Genomic DNA, 12515 nt, shown 5'->3' on the forward strand with positions numbered 1-12515 from the left:
GCAAGTCCGGCATAACCTTAGAGACCGGCTCTAGGGTATGCATTAGGCATTTTCCTCCTCCAACGAGAAACAAAAAAAAGGCCGAATATCTTAAAATTGGCGTAAATTAAACAACATACAATGTTGGAAACTGGTTTTAAAATTAAACAAATTTTTCGAGAAATATTAAGTATTAATGAACAACATTTCTTTAATGATAATACTCATCTTTTAATAATTTTCTAAATAAATAAAGTAGTTTGAAGAAAAACGACTCCCGGGCGAAGCCCGGGTAACTATCTAGTATATATAAAACCTTTTTTAAAAAAAGGTAAAAAAGAGCGCCAAGTACACGCATAGTAGTGTATATGTATTATGTTAATTGTTACCCTGTTATGTTGTTACCTCGAAAAAAACAAAGTGGTAGTATTATACCTCCAAATAGCTTTATCCTGTACATACTGTTTATAAAATGCGTAATATACTACAAAAAGGCGTGATATCCGCACAAAATTATTATACCTTTTAAAAAAAAAAGTAAAAAAAGGCGCCAAGTACACGTATAGTAGTGTATATGTTGTTACCTAAAAAAAAAAAAGAAAGTGGTAGTATTATACCTCGAAAAAACCTAAGTAACAAGTGGTAGATCTTTATAATTTTAAATAAATAATAAACTTATTCTATACTTAATTATAAGCCGCATTATCCGCCGTCCGCGTCGTCACGCACACCCATATCATTCACTCCCACATCCACGCTGATAATTTAATATTACTCCCATCGCATTCTTCTCTGAATTATTTTTATTTATTGTTGTCCTTATTTATTTAAAATTTTGAGGTCTAACAGCGCCAAGTTTTTTTACAAGAAAAATTTATGTATTTTAATAAAATATTTTTATTTTGTACTGTTACCTCTGTAATTCTTTGTGATTAAATCTTTTATTCTATTGAAAAATACATATATAAACTTTATATTTAAATACAAATTGTATTCCCTCGTTGGATTAAATATTTTAATAAAATATTTTTATTTTGTACTGTTACCTCTGTAATTCTTTGTGACCATTAAAAAATACACATGTAAACTTTGTATTTAAATATCTTGTATTCCCTTGTTAAATTTAAATAAAATTTTTTAATCTTATAAAATTGTTATCATACATTCTTTTCTAATTGACACAATGTAAAGATTTTTCAAAGTAGTGCAACAATTATTTTTTGAGGCAATATACATGTTCTCTCTGTAATTGGCGCTCTAATTTAAAAAGATATCATTTCTATTTTGTAATTGTAATAGATCACTTGAAGCGCGACTCTTCTTTTTGATAAGGTAACATAATTTTGTGACGTGTATCACTTGGGTTATATTTTTTCGGAAATAAAGATACTACTGCTTAGATTTTTTCGAGATGTTAATTTTACATTAAAATAATAATCAAATCTTGGTAACACAAGAAAATTTTAACATTTGGACCGCTATATGTACACACGATTTTTTACCGTGTATACATATGTATAGAATATACTAAGGATGTACTTAATATACTGATGAGAACATCCTTATAATATCTTATACTTTACGAGATATCCTCTGAACATTCTCAGAATATACATTTGATATTAGGGATATTTTATTCTTTTCCATTGTGCGTTTTCCATTTAATTATTATTTCCAATTCCTAATATTTAATATTTATTCTTATTCCTAAATATGTGCTTTATTGTGCGCAGGCGCAGAGCCTTTGGGTCGAGGTCGCCCTAAAACCGTCGGCCCACAGATTATAATCTGTGGCTCAATTGATTTCTCTTCGATCGCTCGATTCGCGGTCGCGAGCATTCTCGAAGAGACGACGTTGCGATATATCGCGTATCGACCTCTCGAACCCGCGTATCTGCCGCCTCACCTCAGCCGCCTGCCGCCTGCCGCGCGTCCACCAGCGTCCACCATCCACGACGACTATCATCTCTCGCTCTTGCGTACTTATACCAACCTTCTGAACCTTCAGTCTTCAGTCTTCAGTCCTCACTCCACTCACTCTGCATCAGGTGCGTGTTGATGCGTGTGTGTTTCTCTTCCCCTCCCCTCTCTCTTTCTCACGGAAGAGGAGTCCCAAATTTCCGACAACGGACGATGTATTTTCACGATCGCGGGATCGGAGAAAACATCGAGTATCCGCGCAAGGAAGGGTGAGAAGTTGGACCGATTTGCCGTTCGTTCGTTCGATTTGCGACGACGAGATACGGATCACGGTGACCGTGGGAAATCTCGAAAATGTTCCCACGCTGCTGCTGCGCTGTGAGTGTGTGTCGCGCGTGCGTGTGAAATTCCACAGGGAGGAAACGGGGGAGAGAGTGAGCGCAAGTGAGCGTTCGAGGGGCAAGCGGCGCCAGGAAGGAGGATGAGCGTCCAGGGGCAGGAGCACGGACACGCGGTGGTCGTGTGGGAATGGGAGAATCGTCACGGACGGTGGAGGCCCTATAGTCCGGCCGTATCGCAGCATCTCGAACGGGCCCATTATAAAAAGCTCACGCGGGTGTTCCTCAACGATGCGGATCCTACCCTCGACAGGTCCGTCCGAGCGACACGTGTTCGAAATACGATTGTGGACTATTCGCCTTAACTGCACTTGCCCCGCGATAAAAAGTGAGGCAGGTGTATGTTTGCGTTTTGCAGGGAAAAGAAGAAAAAAAAAACAGAAAAAAGAGAGGAGAAAAGTTGAAAATGGAATGGGCAGATGTGTATATGGCGAACATATAATTTTAATTATTAGCTACAGTTGATTATTTATCGAAGATTCATCATTTATTTATTAATTGATTGCTCAGTGATTGCTTTGACGTCAAGTATTTTTTATTTTAGTTTATTTTTAGAGATAAATAAGAGAACGCAAGCATTTTTATTATATATATATATATATATATATATATATATAATATTTGTATATTTTATTTTGTATTGTATTATATATATATAATTATTTTTATAAATATATGTGTTGATGTTTTTTCAATTATTATCGAATAAAGATATATATATAAAGTGCATGATTTAATTGCCTATTTCTGCCTCATGTATAGTTCTCGTAATTTGAATTATTGATAAAAATTTATTTAAAAAATAGATAAGAAATTATATATATTTATATATATATATATATATATATATATATATCTGATATATATATATATACCTGTAATTCTTGAACTTGAAAATAATAATAATATACATCAATTGGTTTGAAAATAGGTATTACATCAACTTGAAGAGAAAAACACAATGCAGCGACGATGGCGACGAGACACACAATGTGAGGAGAAAGTTTTATCTGCCGGGTTCGCCGGCTGGTAAAGGTGCTAAATGGGAATGGACAGGTGACTCGGACGATTGGCATACTTACGACATGGAAGTGCAATGTCTCATAGAGGAAGCATGGGCGAGAGTAAGCAAACGAATAGTGTAAGGTAAATAATTTTTGTGCTTGAATCTTCTAATGAAATATTGTTTCCCAGGGTGACAAAACCATCGACATTTCCAAGACTTACTTGGGTTTCCCTTACATCATCAACTTCTGCAATCTAACGCAAGTTAGATGCTGCACAGGCTACGTAAGGCCGATAAGACGCATACAACAGGCGCCCTATCCGTTGGTCAAAGTCGCGCTGGAGGAATTGCAAGTCACTTCCGGGCGGAGATCCGCATCGGTTACGGTCAAGAATTCTACCGTCAAGGTTACGCATAAGAAGTCTAACGGAAGTACAAAGAAAAACAATAAGAAAGTGAGTTCCGCCTTTCTTCAACGTGGCATCAATTCTTGTGGAGATCTCACTCGCGAGTTGCGTTTCCTTTTTAGGGTAAAAACGGAGAGACGAACGGACCGACCAACATCGCGCGCGTTATTCTCAGTAACTTCAACATATTCAGCAGCAAACATGGCATCGAGAACAATCCTGCGGCGACGAACGTGGAGTCCGGTCAGAAGAGGAAGACCTGGGATACGGTGCTGGACGTCGATTCCAGCAGCATCAAAAGCGGTCGCAGGCCAAGCGTGGACACCGTGTCCACGTATTTGAGTCACGAGAATCCGGTAGATTTGCTGGACAGTAGCATGGGAAGCGACGACGCGTTCAAGGACTCCATTCTCGGTGCGCGCTTACAAAAATTATTTATTTACTCGTTTTAGTTATTCAATCATCTATAAATTTACATTTTTTTTTAAATATGATAAAGCAATAACTTTTATATATATATATATATATATATATAGTCATGTATTCATCAATCGAAATTACACTTACCTTAATATTTGCACGCATTTGTATACTTATATTTAAATGAGTTGGTATTTTTCTCAAACGTCATAGTGTGTGTGTGTGTGTGTGTGTGTGTGTGTGTGTGTGTGTGTGTGTGTGTGTGTGTGTGTGTGCGTGTGTGTGTGTGTTCGGAGTGGATATTAGATAAATAAATATATCTAATATTAATTAATCCTGTGTAGGAATGGACGCCACATCAGACGTGATATCCCAGTATGTGAAGGTAGTGGAAAGCGACGGTTCCGATTCATGTCCGGTGTGCCTGGGCGCTCCGGAGCCACTGACAGTCGAACTGACGCGTTGCAGACACAGACTGCACTTGGCGTGTTTAAACGCGATGCTTAGCTGCCAGCAGCCACCTATGTACATACAGTGTCCAGTTTGCCGTATGATCTACGGCGAGAAGAGAGGCAATCAGCCGCCGGGTATGATGAACTGGACGCGGATACCGCGAGCATTACCGGGCTTCCCGAACACCAATACCATACAAATAACTTATGAGTAAGTATAGAAAAGAGAGAACCTATATTTATCGCACAAATTTGTAAACCAAGTTGAAAAAATCCACAAGTTGTGAAGTACTTCCCCAAATCTTTTATTTTTAATTTCTATAGAAAATCCACTTATATAAATCTCACGTCGTAATTATTCCTTAGAAAGGTTTCTGTATATTGACAGTTTTAAGACAATTTTGAATAGATTTTATTCGGAATAAACTAACTTAATTTTAAATGAATCTGATTTGAAATGCATAAGATATAGATTAATATTTATTTCTCTGTACAAATATACTCGCGGGAGAAATAATCGCAAACCTGCGTCGGTATATTGATCAATTTTTTTTCAGTATCCCATCTGGAATTCAAGGTAACGAACATCCGAATCCGGGCCAGGCGTATTATGCTGTGGGCTTCCCCCGGGTGTGCTACCTGCCGGACAATAATCTCGGCCGCCGTGTATTAAGGCTGTTGCAAATCGCGTTTGAGCGCAGGCTAATCTTCACAATCGGCCGATCAGTCACTACCGGTCGCGAGGATGTTGTCACGTGGAACGAGATTCATCACAAGACCGAGCTCGGACCGTCCACGTCCGGTCATGGTTATCCCGACCATAGTTACCTCGAAAGAACGCTCGCAGAATTGGCAGCGCAAGGTGTGACCGACGGACAATCGTCACCGATATATCAACAGTTGCATTGATTACGATTACTAATATACAGATAAGGTGCAAAAAAATTCATATAAAAATGAGTTTACCCATGTTAATGTCGAGAGAAGGGAAAGGTTGGCTGCTTGAAATATTCATAAAGCTTCAGAATATTTCTTGCTATCGAGCGCAGTCAGTTTTCTTACTTTGTAGGTTGATTCGTTTTTACATAGTGTACGAATTAACACTTATTAACACTTTGTCAATTTTTTTGAAAATTTATGAATGGTTCAAAATATAAAAGTTATTTTTAATTTTTATTTTTATTTGTGTCAGTTTATTAAATCTGTATCGGCAAAGTGTTAATATAAACTTACACCTTAGAGATAAAAACTAGCACGAAGAAATTGGAAATGTATATTTTAAAACGTTTTTTATTCCGTGCTAGGCAAGGAACTGATAGATATATTCTAGAAAAAACTGAGTCTTTGATTTTTATATATACACTGAAGAGTATTTTATTACAACTAAAAATGGAAGAAATTGAACGACAGTATTACATTTATTTTATATATAGATCTTAGTTTTATACATTTTTTATATAGAAAAAAAAATATATATCTTTTATGAGAAACTTCCCAAGAAATACTAAAATTTCATTATGCCTTTTGTGTAATAACTAGAAAAATGCAATTATATAATAGCGGATATGAAATAATACTTTTTTTACTACTTAAGTTACGTTAATTGGAAGTGTAACATAATTATTCTTGAAAAAATAAGATACAAATTATTGTTATCACACATTCCAGATTCTATTTTCAAAATTAGTACTATGTATACTAGTTATAGTGCGAATTATATTTGTAATCTCAGATATAAAACATATTTCTAAATAATCATGTCTAAAGAGCATAATTTTCAATTAGTGCTTAAGGACAATTTAAAGAAATAAAATTATCTTATATATTATTTTGTCGTATAAAAATCAATCTTCATGTAGAGGTTTTCCATCATTTCCATCAACTTTAATCAACGATCCTTCTTTTTTGCTTTCTCATAGAAGAAGCTTTACACGCATCTACTTCTACAATTTTTTAGATACCGGGTTGAAGTTTTGCACACAAATAGAGTATCATAGGGCTGCGTTCGGAAACTCTACTCTGAAGGTAGACTCGGGTGAGTAAGTGGTGAGGGCAGGGTGCACCCCGGGTGTAAGTAGTTTCCGAACGGCAAATAAATAATAAAACATGGCGGATGAAAGGCAATCCCGAAAAAATATTGTATCCTGCGCCATGACTACTGGACAAGAAATAATCAGGATAGCTTTACATTGTTTTCCAGCAAGATGACACATACTACGTTTACGCGAGCTTTACTTCTGTAGTAACATAGTAACAGTGTCCCACTGTTACTACGTTTACGCGAGCGTTACTTCTGTAGTAACTTACGATATATCACTCGTTTACGCGGAGTAAATTATCGTAAGTTACTACAAAATCCCGTTTACGCGAAGGAAAATTTCGTTTACGCGAAGGAATTATCGTAAGTTACTACAGAAGTAACGCTCGCGTAAACGTAGTATGTGTCTGACACTTACTACGTTTACGCGAGCGTTACTTCTGTAGTAACTTACGATATATCACTCGTTTACGCGGAGTAAATTATCGTAAGTTACTACAAAATCCCGTTTACGCGAAGGAAAATCCCCTTTACGCGAACGAATTATCATAAGTTAGTACAGAAGTAACGCTCGCGTAAACGTAGTAACTGTGCCACACAGTGTCGCCTGTGTTCCTTGCTGGAAAGCACCTTTAGATAGTTTATATCCAGATAGTAATAATGACACATACTACGTTTACGCGAGCGTTACTTTCGTAGTAACTTACGATAATTCCTTCGCGTAAACGAGATTTTCCTTCGCGTAAACGGGATTTTGTAGTAACTTGCGATAATTTACTCCGCGTAAACGTATGATATATCATAAGTTACTACAGAAGTAACGCTTGCGTAAACGTAGTAACAGTATAATATCTACTTATGCGCGCTGTGGGTTAACAGTTCGACCAATTCAGCAAATCGCAACGCAAACCCTCAGATAAAACATTTTTTATATAAAAACGCATATTTAATTATATATAATTATATAATATTATATAAAATATATTATATAAAAATATGTCCATACAATGTTTTTTATGTTTAAAATCATTTTTGCATTATTTTTTTATAATAAAAAATAAAGCTTGAGAAATTGTGAAAAATTTGCTCATATATATATATATATATATATATATATATATATAGTAATATTTTATTACACAATTATTACATTTGTATATGATTATATATATCTTTACTATTATATAAAGGGGAAAAATTTATAGCATTGTTCGGGGTAATCTTAGAAACTATTGAATCAATTTCAAAAATTTTTACATTGGTGGATAGCTTATGTCTTCCTAGTGATTATATATAGGTAAATAAATAAACAATGCAAAAACAATTTTAAAAAATGCAAAAATTATCTTTTTAATTATTTTCTAAGTTTCTTTCTTTTTATTTTTCTTGTACATACGAATAACAGAGATTATACAAGATTATAATATTTTATATTTATATAAATATGTTTTTATATAAAAAATTTTTTACCGGGAATAGATAATAGAGCTACGAGTTCAAGTATTTTACGCACATATAATAACGTGATATTCGCCAACCTCGCTTCGAAGAGAAAGATCAAAAGATACATTATAATACCTGGTGTATTGTATACGAAGTATTGGACACAAAGATGTACTAGAACTGACTGGAAATATTCGGAATGGATTTTGATCAAAATTCAATTATTCTCTAGATTTCTATTGTTTTTTAGGGAATACGGAATAATTTCAATCGGAATTCATTCGGAACAGTTCCATAGAAAAAGAAACTCCATTGCTACAGTTTAAAAAATGCCGCGAAATGTAATAAGTTATTTACCCGCATTCACCCTGAAATTTCAGGGTGGAAAATTTTCCTCCTGAGGTGCACCCGGGTGAAGTTTCCGAACGACTTCATCTCTGTCACACAGGTATGTACAACCCTAACGTTTCCGAACAGCGTGAGCCTCAGCGGGTGCAATCGGGTGAAGTTTCCGAACGAAGCCTTAAAGGTATGTTCTCCTCCAATTGGGTACAAAACAAAAAATTAAAGTGCTTTGAAAAAAAAATATATAGATAATATTATATATAATGTAAAAAATATAAAATTGCTATAAATATATTTTTATGTTAGTCTAAATTTTTATAAATAATGTTTTAAAAAGCGTCACATTTGAACATAAACGAAACGCCATCTCATTATTGGCTTACGGACTTGTGACATCACCACGACAAAACTCGATCACATCTCCAATGGGTTCGTTCACCCGATACTCCGCTAGCCTAGCAATCGTGAGCAGTCGCTCGTTTTCGCTCGTTTTCTCTCCTTTTAATCCATTGGGTCAAATAGTGTATTCCAGCGTAATAACGTAGTTGACGTCCACTTTCTCAGGCGGCGCGTCAGTATATGCACTGGTCTGCTAAACCAAAGATCTCAGGTTCGAATCCAGTCCTGGTAGAACCAAAATAAATAAAATTGTATCGCTTGTCTCTCCTCCTCGACGGAATGGCAGCCCGTCAGGAGTATCCCTTGCCTGAAACCCCCTCTACTTGCCGTTCGGATTCGGCATTAAAACTATAGGTTCCATGTGCTTGTGTACAACCTGGGGCCCTATTCTCGAATCGTTTTCATGAAACTCGCATGCGAAATTCAATGCTTTTCAAATAGAAAGTCGCATACGAAATAATCATTAAGGCAGGTTCGAGAATACGGTCCCTGCATGCGCACCACAAGCACATGACTTTGGGGGAGGCCCAGGTCCGACTGACTGTTGCGCCATTATGAATAAATAAATATATCAGAAATCCATAATTATGCATATTCAGTTAAAGAATCTCCGATGTGCCGTGTCGTGCGAGTGGAAGTACTCAGGAAGTGTTAACTTAACACACTAATCGCTAAAAAAGAAAACTAATCTTAAGTTTAGTAATCTTTGCTCTAATACGAGTGTTTGCTTCATACGATTCGAGGGCTATGGAGGAGAGTTAGATAAATTTTTTAAATTGTCCTTAAGTAGAGCTTCGTAAAGCTTAAGTAGAGCTCGTAGACTAAAGAATAAGTATGAAAATATCTTACAAATGTCTCACAAAAACATGGCATTAATATCATTAATTTTCAGGTGCGCGCGCGATTTGGCTACGTGCAAACGAAAGTCGGACTCGTTTGTCTTTTGTCGAAATACAAATTCAAGCTCCACTCCCGGACTTCGGTTCCATCTATTTTCGACGAAAAATCTATGATTCTTATACAGCGAAAGGTGGTGTAAATCTTATTATTGAACCGCGATAAAATATACATATAATCTTGATCTTACATAAGCTTTTAAAATATAAACTTAAAATACAATTTGTATTCTTGTCTTGTTCTAAATATATATAGAATATTTTGTGTAAAGATGTTGTATATTAGATATTACATATGCAACAATTAACCCTCCATGTGCATACGTTTTTTCGGTACTTTCCCAATGCACACGTGAAGTATTTCAAAAAATCTAAAAAAATTCACAAAACATCAGTTTGCATTGTAGTTGACGATTTTAGTTATTTTGATAAACATCTTTAATTAATATTTCCTGGCAGGCTTGCGAGTTTTACAGTTACGAGCAGGTATCATTTTGGCTAGGATTCGACGCCGTAGACCTACGTAAGCACATATAAAGGGTTAAAAATATTATATAATAAATTAAGCTAGTTTTTGTATTACATATTTCTCTTTATTATTGCTTTTACATTATTACATTGTGTTTTATTGTTAAATATAATAGTAATGTACACTAACATGTATTTTTCTTTTGTTATTATATTATTATTACCTTATACTACTACCCAGTAAGAATGTTTGACGCGCAAAAATAACATTTAAATTGTTTTTATTGAATTCTTATAAATTATCTCTATAATTCTGTTTTTAGATAAATAATCATTTATAATTTTAATTTATTCTTTAAAGATGGATACAAAATAAAGTGCAAGAAAATTGTATAAATACTAAAATTAATAATTTACTTGAAATAAAGTTAGTGAAAACTGTAAATTAAATTTTGCATTAAATCTAAAAAATTTAATTATTACAATAACATTATTATAATAATACACGAAAATATGACTAACATTTAAACTAATCTTTAACACAAAGTATATAGTTAAAGAATAAAGTTATCAAAATTATTAGTTACATAGTACAAGATATTAGTAAAAATAAAAAATTCAAATACAAAAATGTCAAAATTATAATTATTTTTTAGTAATACAGCAATTAAAATAGTCCAATGTCGTATACATATAGAGTCTGCGTATCTAATTTGACATACATACGTAATTCTAGACAATAGATATTAATTTTTATTGCTTAACAAGTATAATAGAATTATGTCTTGATTTTGTATCTGTAGATGCTATATAGTATAGATCAGTGATCGGCAAAAATTCTGTTTTTAGTAATGATATCGGCGATTATTTTTAATTAATCAAAAATAAAAAATTTAAATGTTTTTAATTTTAATTAACAAAAAATTGGTAATTAATAAAATACTAAGCTCTAAATTTAAAATAATTATTAATTAATTGAATATGTAATACTCTGTTTAAAAAATTAATAAATAATCAGAAATATATTGCTCATAATTTAAAAATTGGCAATTATATAAAATAAATTGTCAGTTTTTAAAAAAATTACATTTAAAAAAAAATATTTTTAATTTTTTAAAAAATTAGTAATTTTTAAAAAGTAAATTATTTGAGAACAATTAGTAGATAATTATTAGAAAATATATTACTAATTTTTTAGAAAATTAGCATTTATTAATTTGTAAAGTATTCGTTTTTAAAAGTACATTAGTTGCAGTAGAAATGAAACGATGACGTTAACTATACTAAATAATTTTTTCCTACTGAAAATTTGTGTCTTTTGGGAAAATTTGCAATTACTAGATGAACTATAATTTGACGATGGTCTCTTGCTCTCTCTTAAGGCCATCGCGCACAAAATTGCATAGGCTGCATAAGCATAGCATAAGACCGCTGGACCGGCTGGACCAATCTTATGTAAATTAATATGGCGACTTTATACTGGATGCTCATTGGTTTAGCGGTCTTATGCTACGCTATACCTGTTTCCTACACTCATATCCGTCAAGAATAAATTACTGGCTTGTCAAAAAATAAAGTTACAATTTTGTAAAAAGTTAGTGTTTGGATAAGCCAATTTTTGATGTTGAAAATGAAGGACGGATTAGCGCTGTAGCAGCAGCTTCACATCCTAAATTTAAATTGAACTGGCTCAATTGTTTAAGTCGCTCAGTGCAAGCAAATGTTATAGTAGCAATAAAAGAAGCACTTGCTTCTGTGTCGAGTAGAGTTGAAGATAAGAAAAAAGATGATAGTGTAACTGAGGATGATTTTTTTGACTTTACATGTGATCGCATGATACACCTGATGTAGTCGAAACTTTTGGGGCCTCTGATGTAGAAGCAATTATTCAGAAATTTAGTACTGAAAGTAGGAATGATCTCGAATTACTTAATTTATATCCTATTGTTAAGAAAGTTTTTCTCAAATTTAATACACCTTTATACCATCTTCTGCACCAGTAGAAAGATTTTTTAGTTACGCTACAATGTTTAATTTACCTAAATTTAATAAATTAACTGATGAGAATTTTGAATTAAAAGTAATTATAAAGTGTTATTCGAGTGTCGCTAAAAAAAATAGTATTATTTACTTAGAAAACACGTGATTCTCTTAAATAATTTGGGCATATTTAAGGCTCCTGGGTACTCGTCGCGGCCATGTTGGAATGTGAGAAGAAGTAAGAAATGACACGTTGAAAATTCTTGCGTAGTATTTCCAAATAAAAAGATATTTGCTTAAAATAACACTACAGATCACTTCAGTATACACTTTAAAAATACGCCGAGTTGAGGTTAAGTCTACC

General features: G+C 33.8%; 1 protein-coding gene across 1 annotated transcript; it reads left to right on the plus strand.

The window, feature by feature from the left end:
* Positions 1 to 1884: 1884 nt before the first annotated feature.
* On the plus strand, positions 1885 to 6410 carry Dx (deltex E3 ubiquitin ligase). Its single transcript, XM_077417232.1, has 6 exons — positions 1885 to 2550; positions 3229 to 3421; positions 3492 to 3758; positions 3833 to 4124; positions 4475 to 4793; positions 5140 to 6410. The coding sequence occupies exons 1-6, from the start codon at positions 2381 to 2383 to the stop codon at positions 5489 to 5491; spliced, it is 1593 nt and encodes a 530-aa protein (XP_077273358.1). The 5' UTR covers positions 1885 to 2380; the 3' UTR covers positions 5492 to 6410.
* Positions 6411 to 12515: the final 6105 nt, after the last annotated feature.

Source organism: Temnothorax americanus, unplaced genomic scaffold (genome assembly GCF_048541705.1).
Source record: "Temnothorax americanus isolate GAGA-0224 unplaced genomic scaffold, ASM4854170v1 Scaffold48, whole genome shotgun sequence".
In the NCBI taxonomy this organism is placed as follows: domain Eukaryota; kingdom Metazoa; phylum Arthropoda; class Insecta; order Hymenoptera; family Formicidae; genus Temnothorax; species Temnothorax americanus.

Excerpts from the sequence above, each read along its gene's own strand:
- Dx (XM_077417232.1), top strand. The coding sequence starts at position 2,381 with ATGAGCGTCCAGGGGCAGGAGCACGGACACGCGGTGGTCGTGTGGGAA. Across the intron at positions 3,422-3,491 it reads TAGAGGAAGCATGGGCGAGA|GGTGACAAAACCATCGACAT; the intron begins GTAAGCAAACGA and ends ATTGTTTCCCAG. Across the intron at positions 3,759-3,832 it reads CAAAGAAAAACAATAAGAAA|GGTAAAAACGGAGAGACGAA; the intron begins GTGAGTTCCGCC and ends TTTCCTTTTTAG.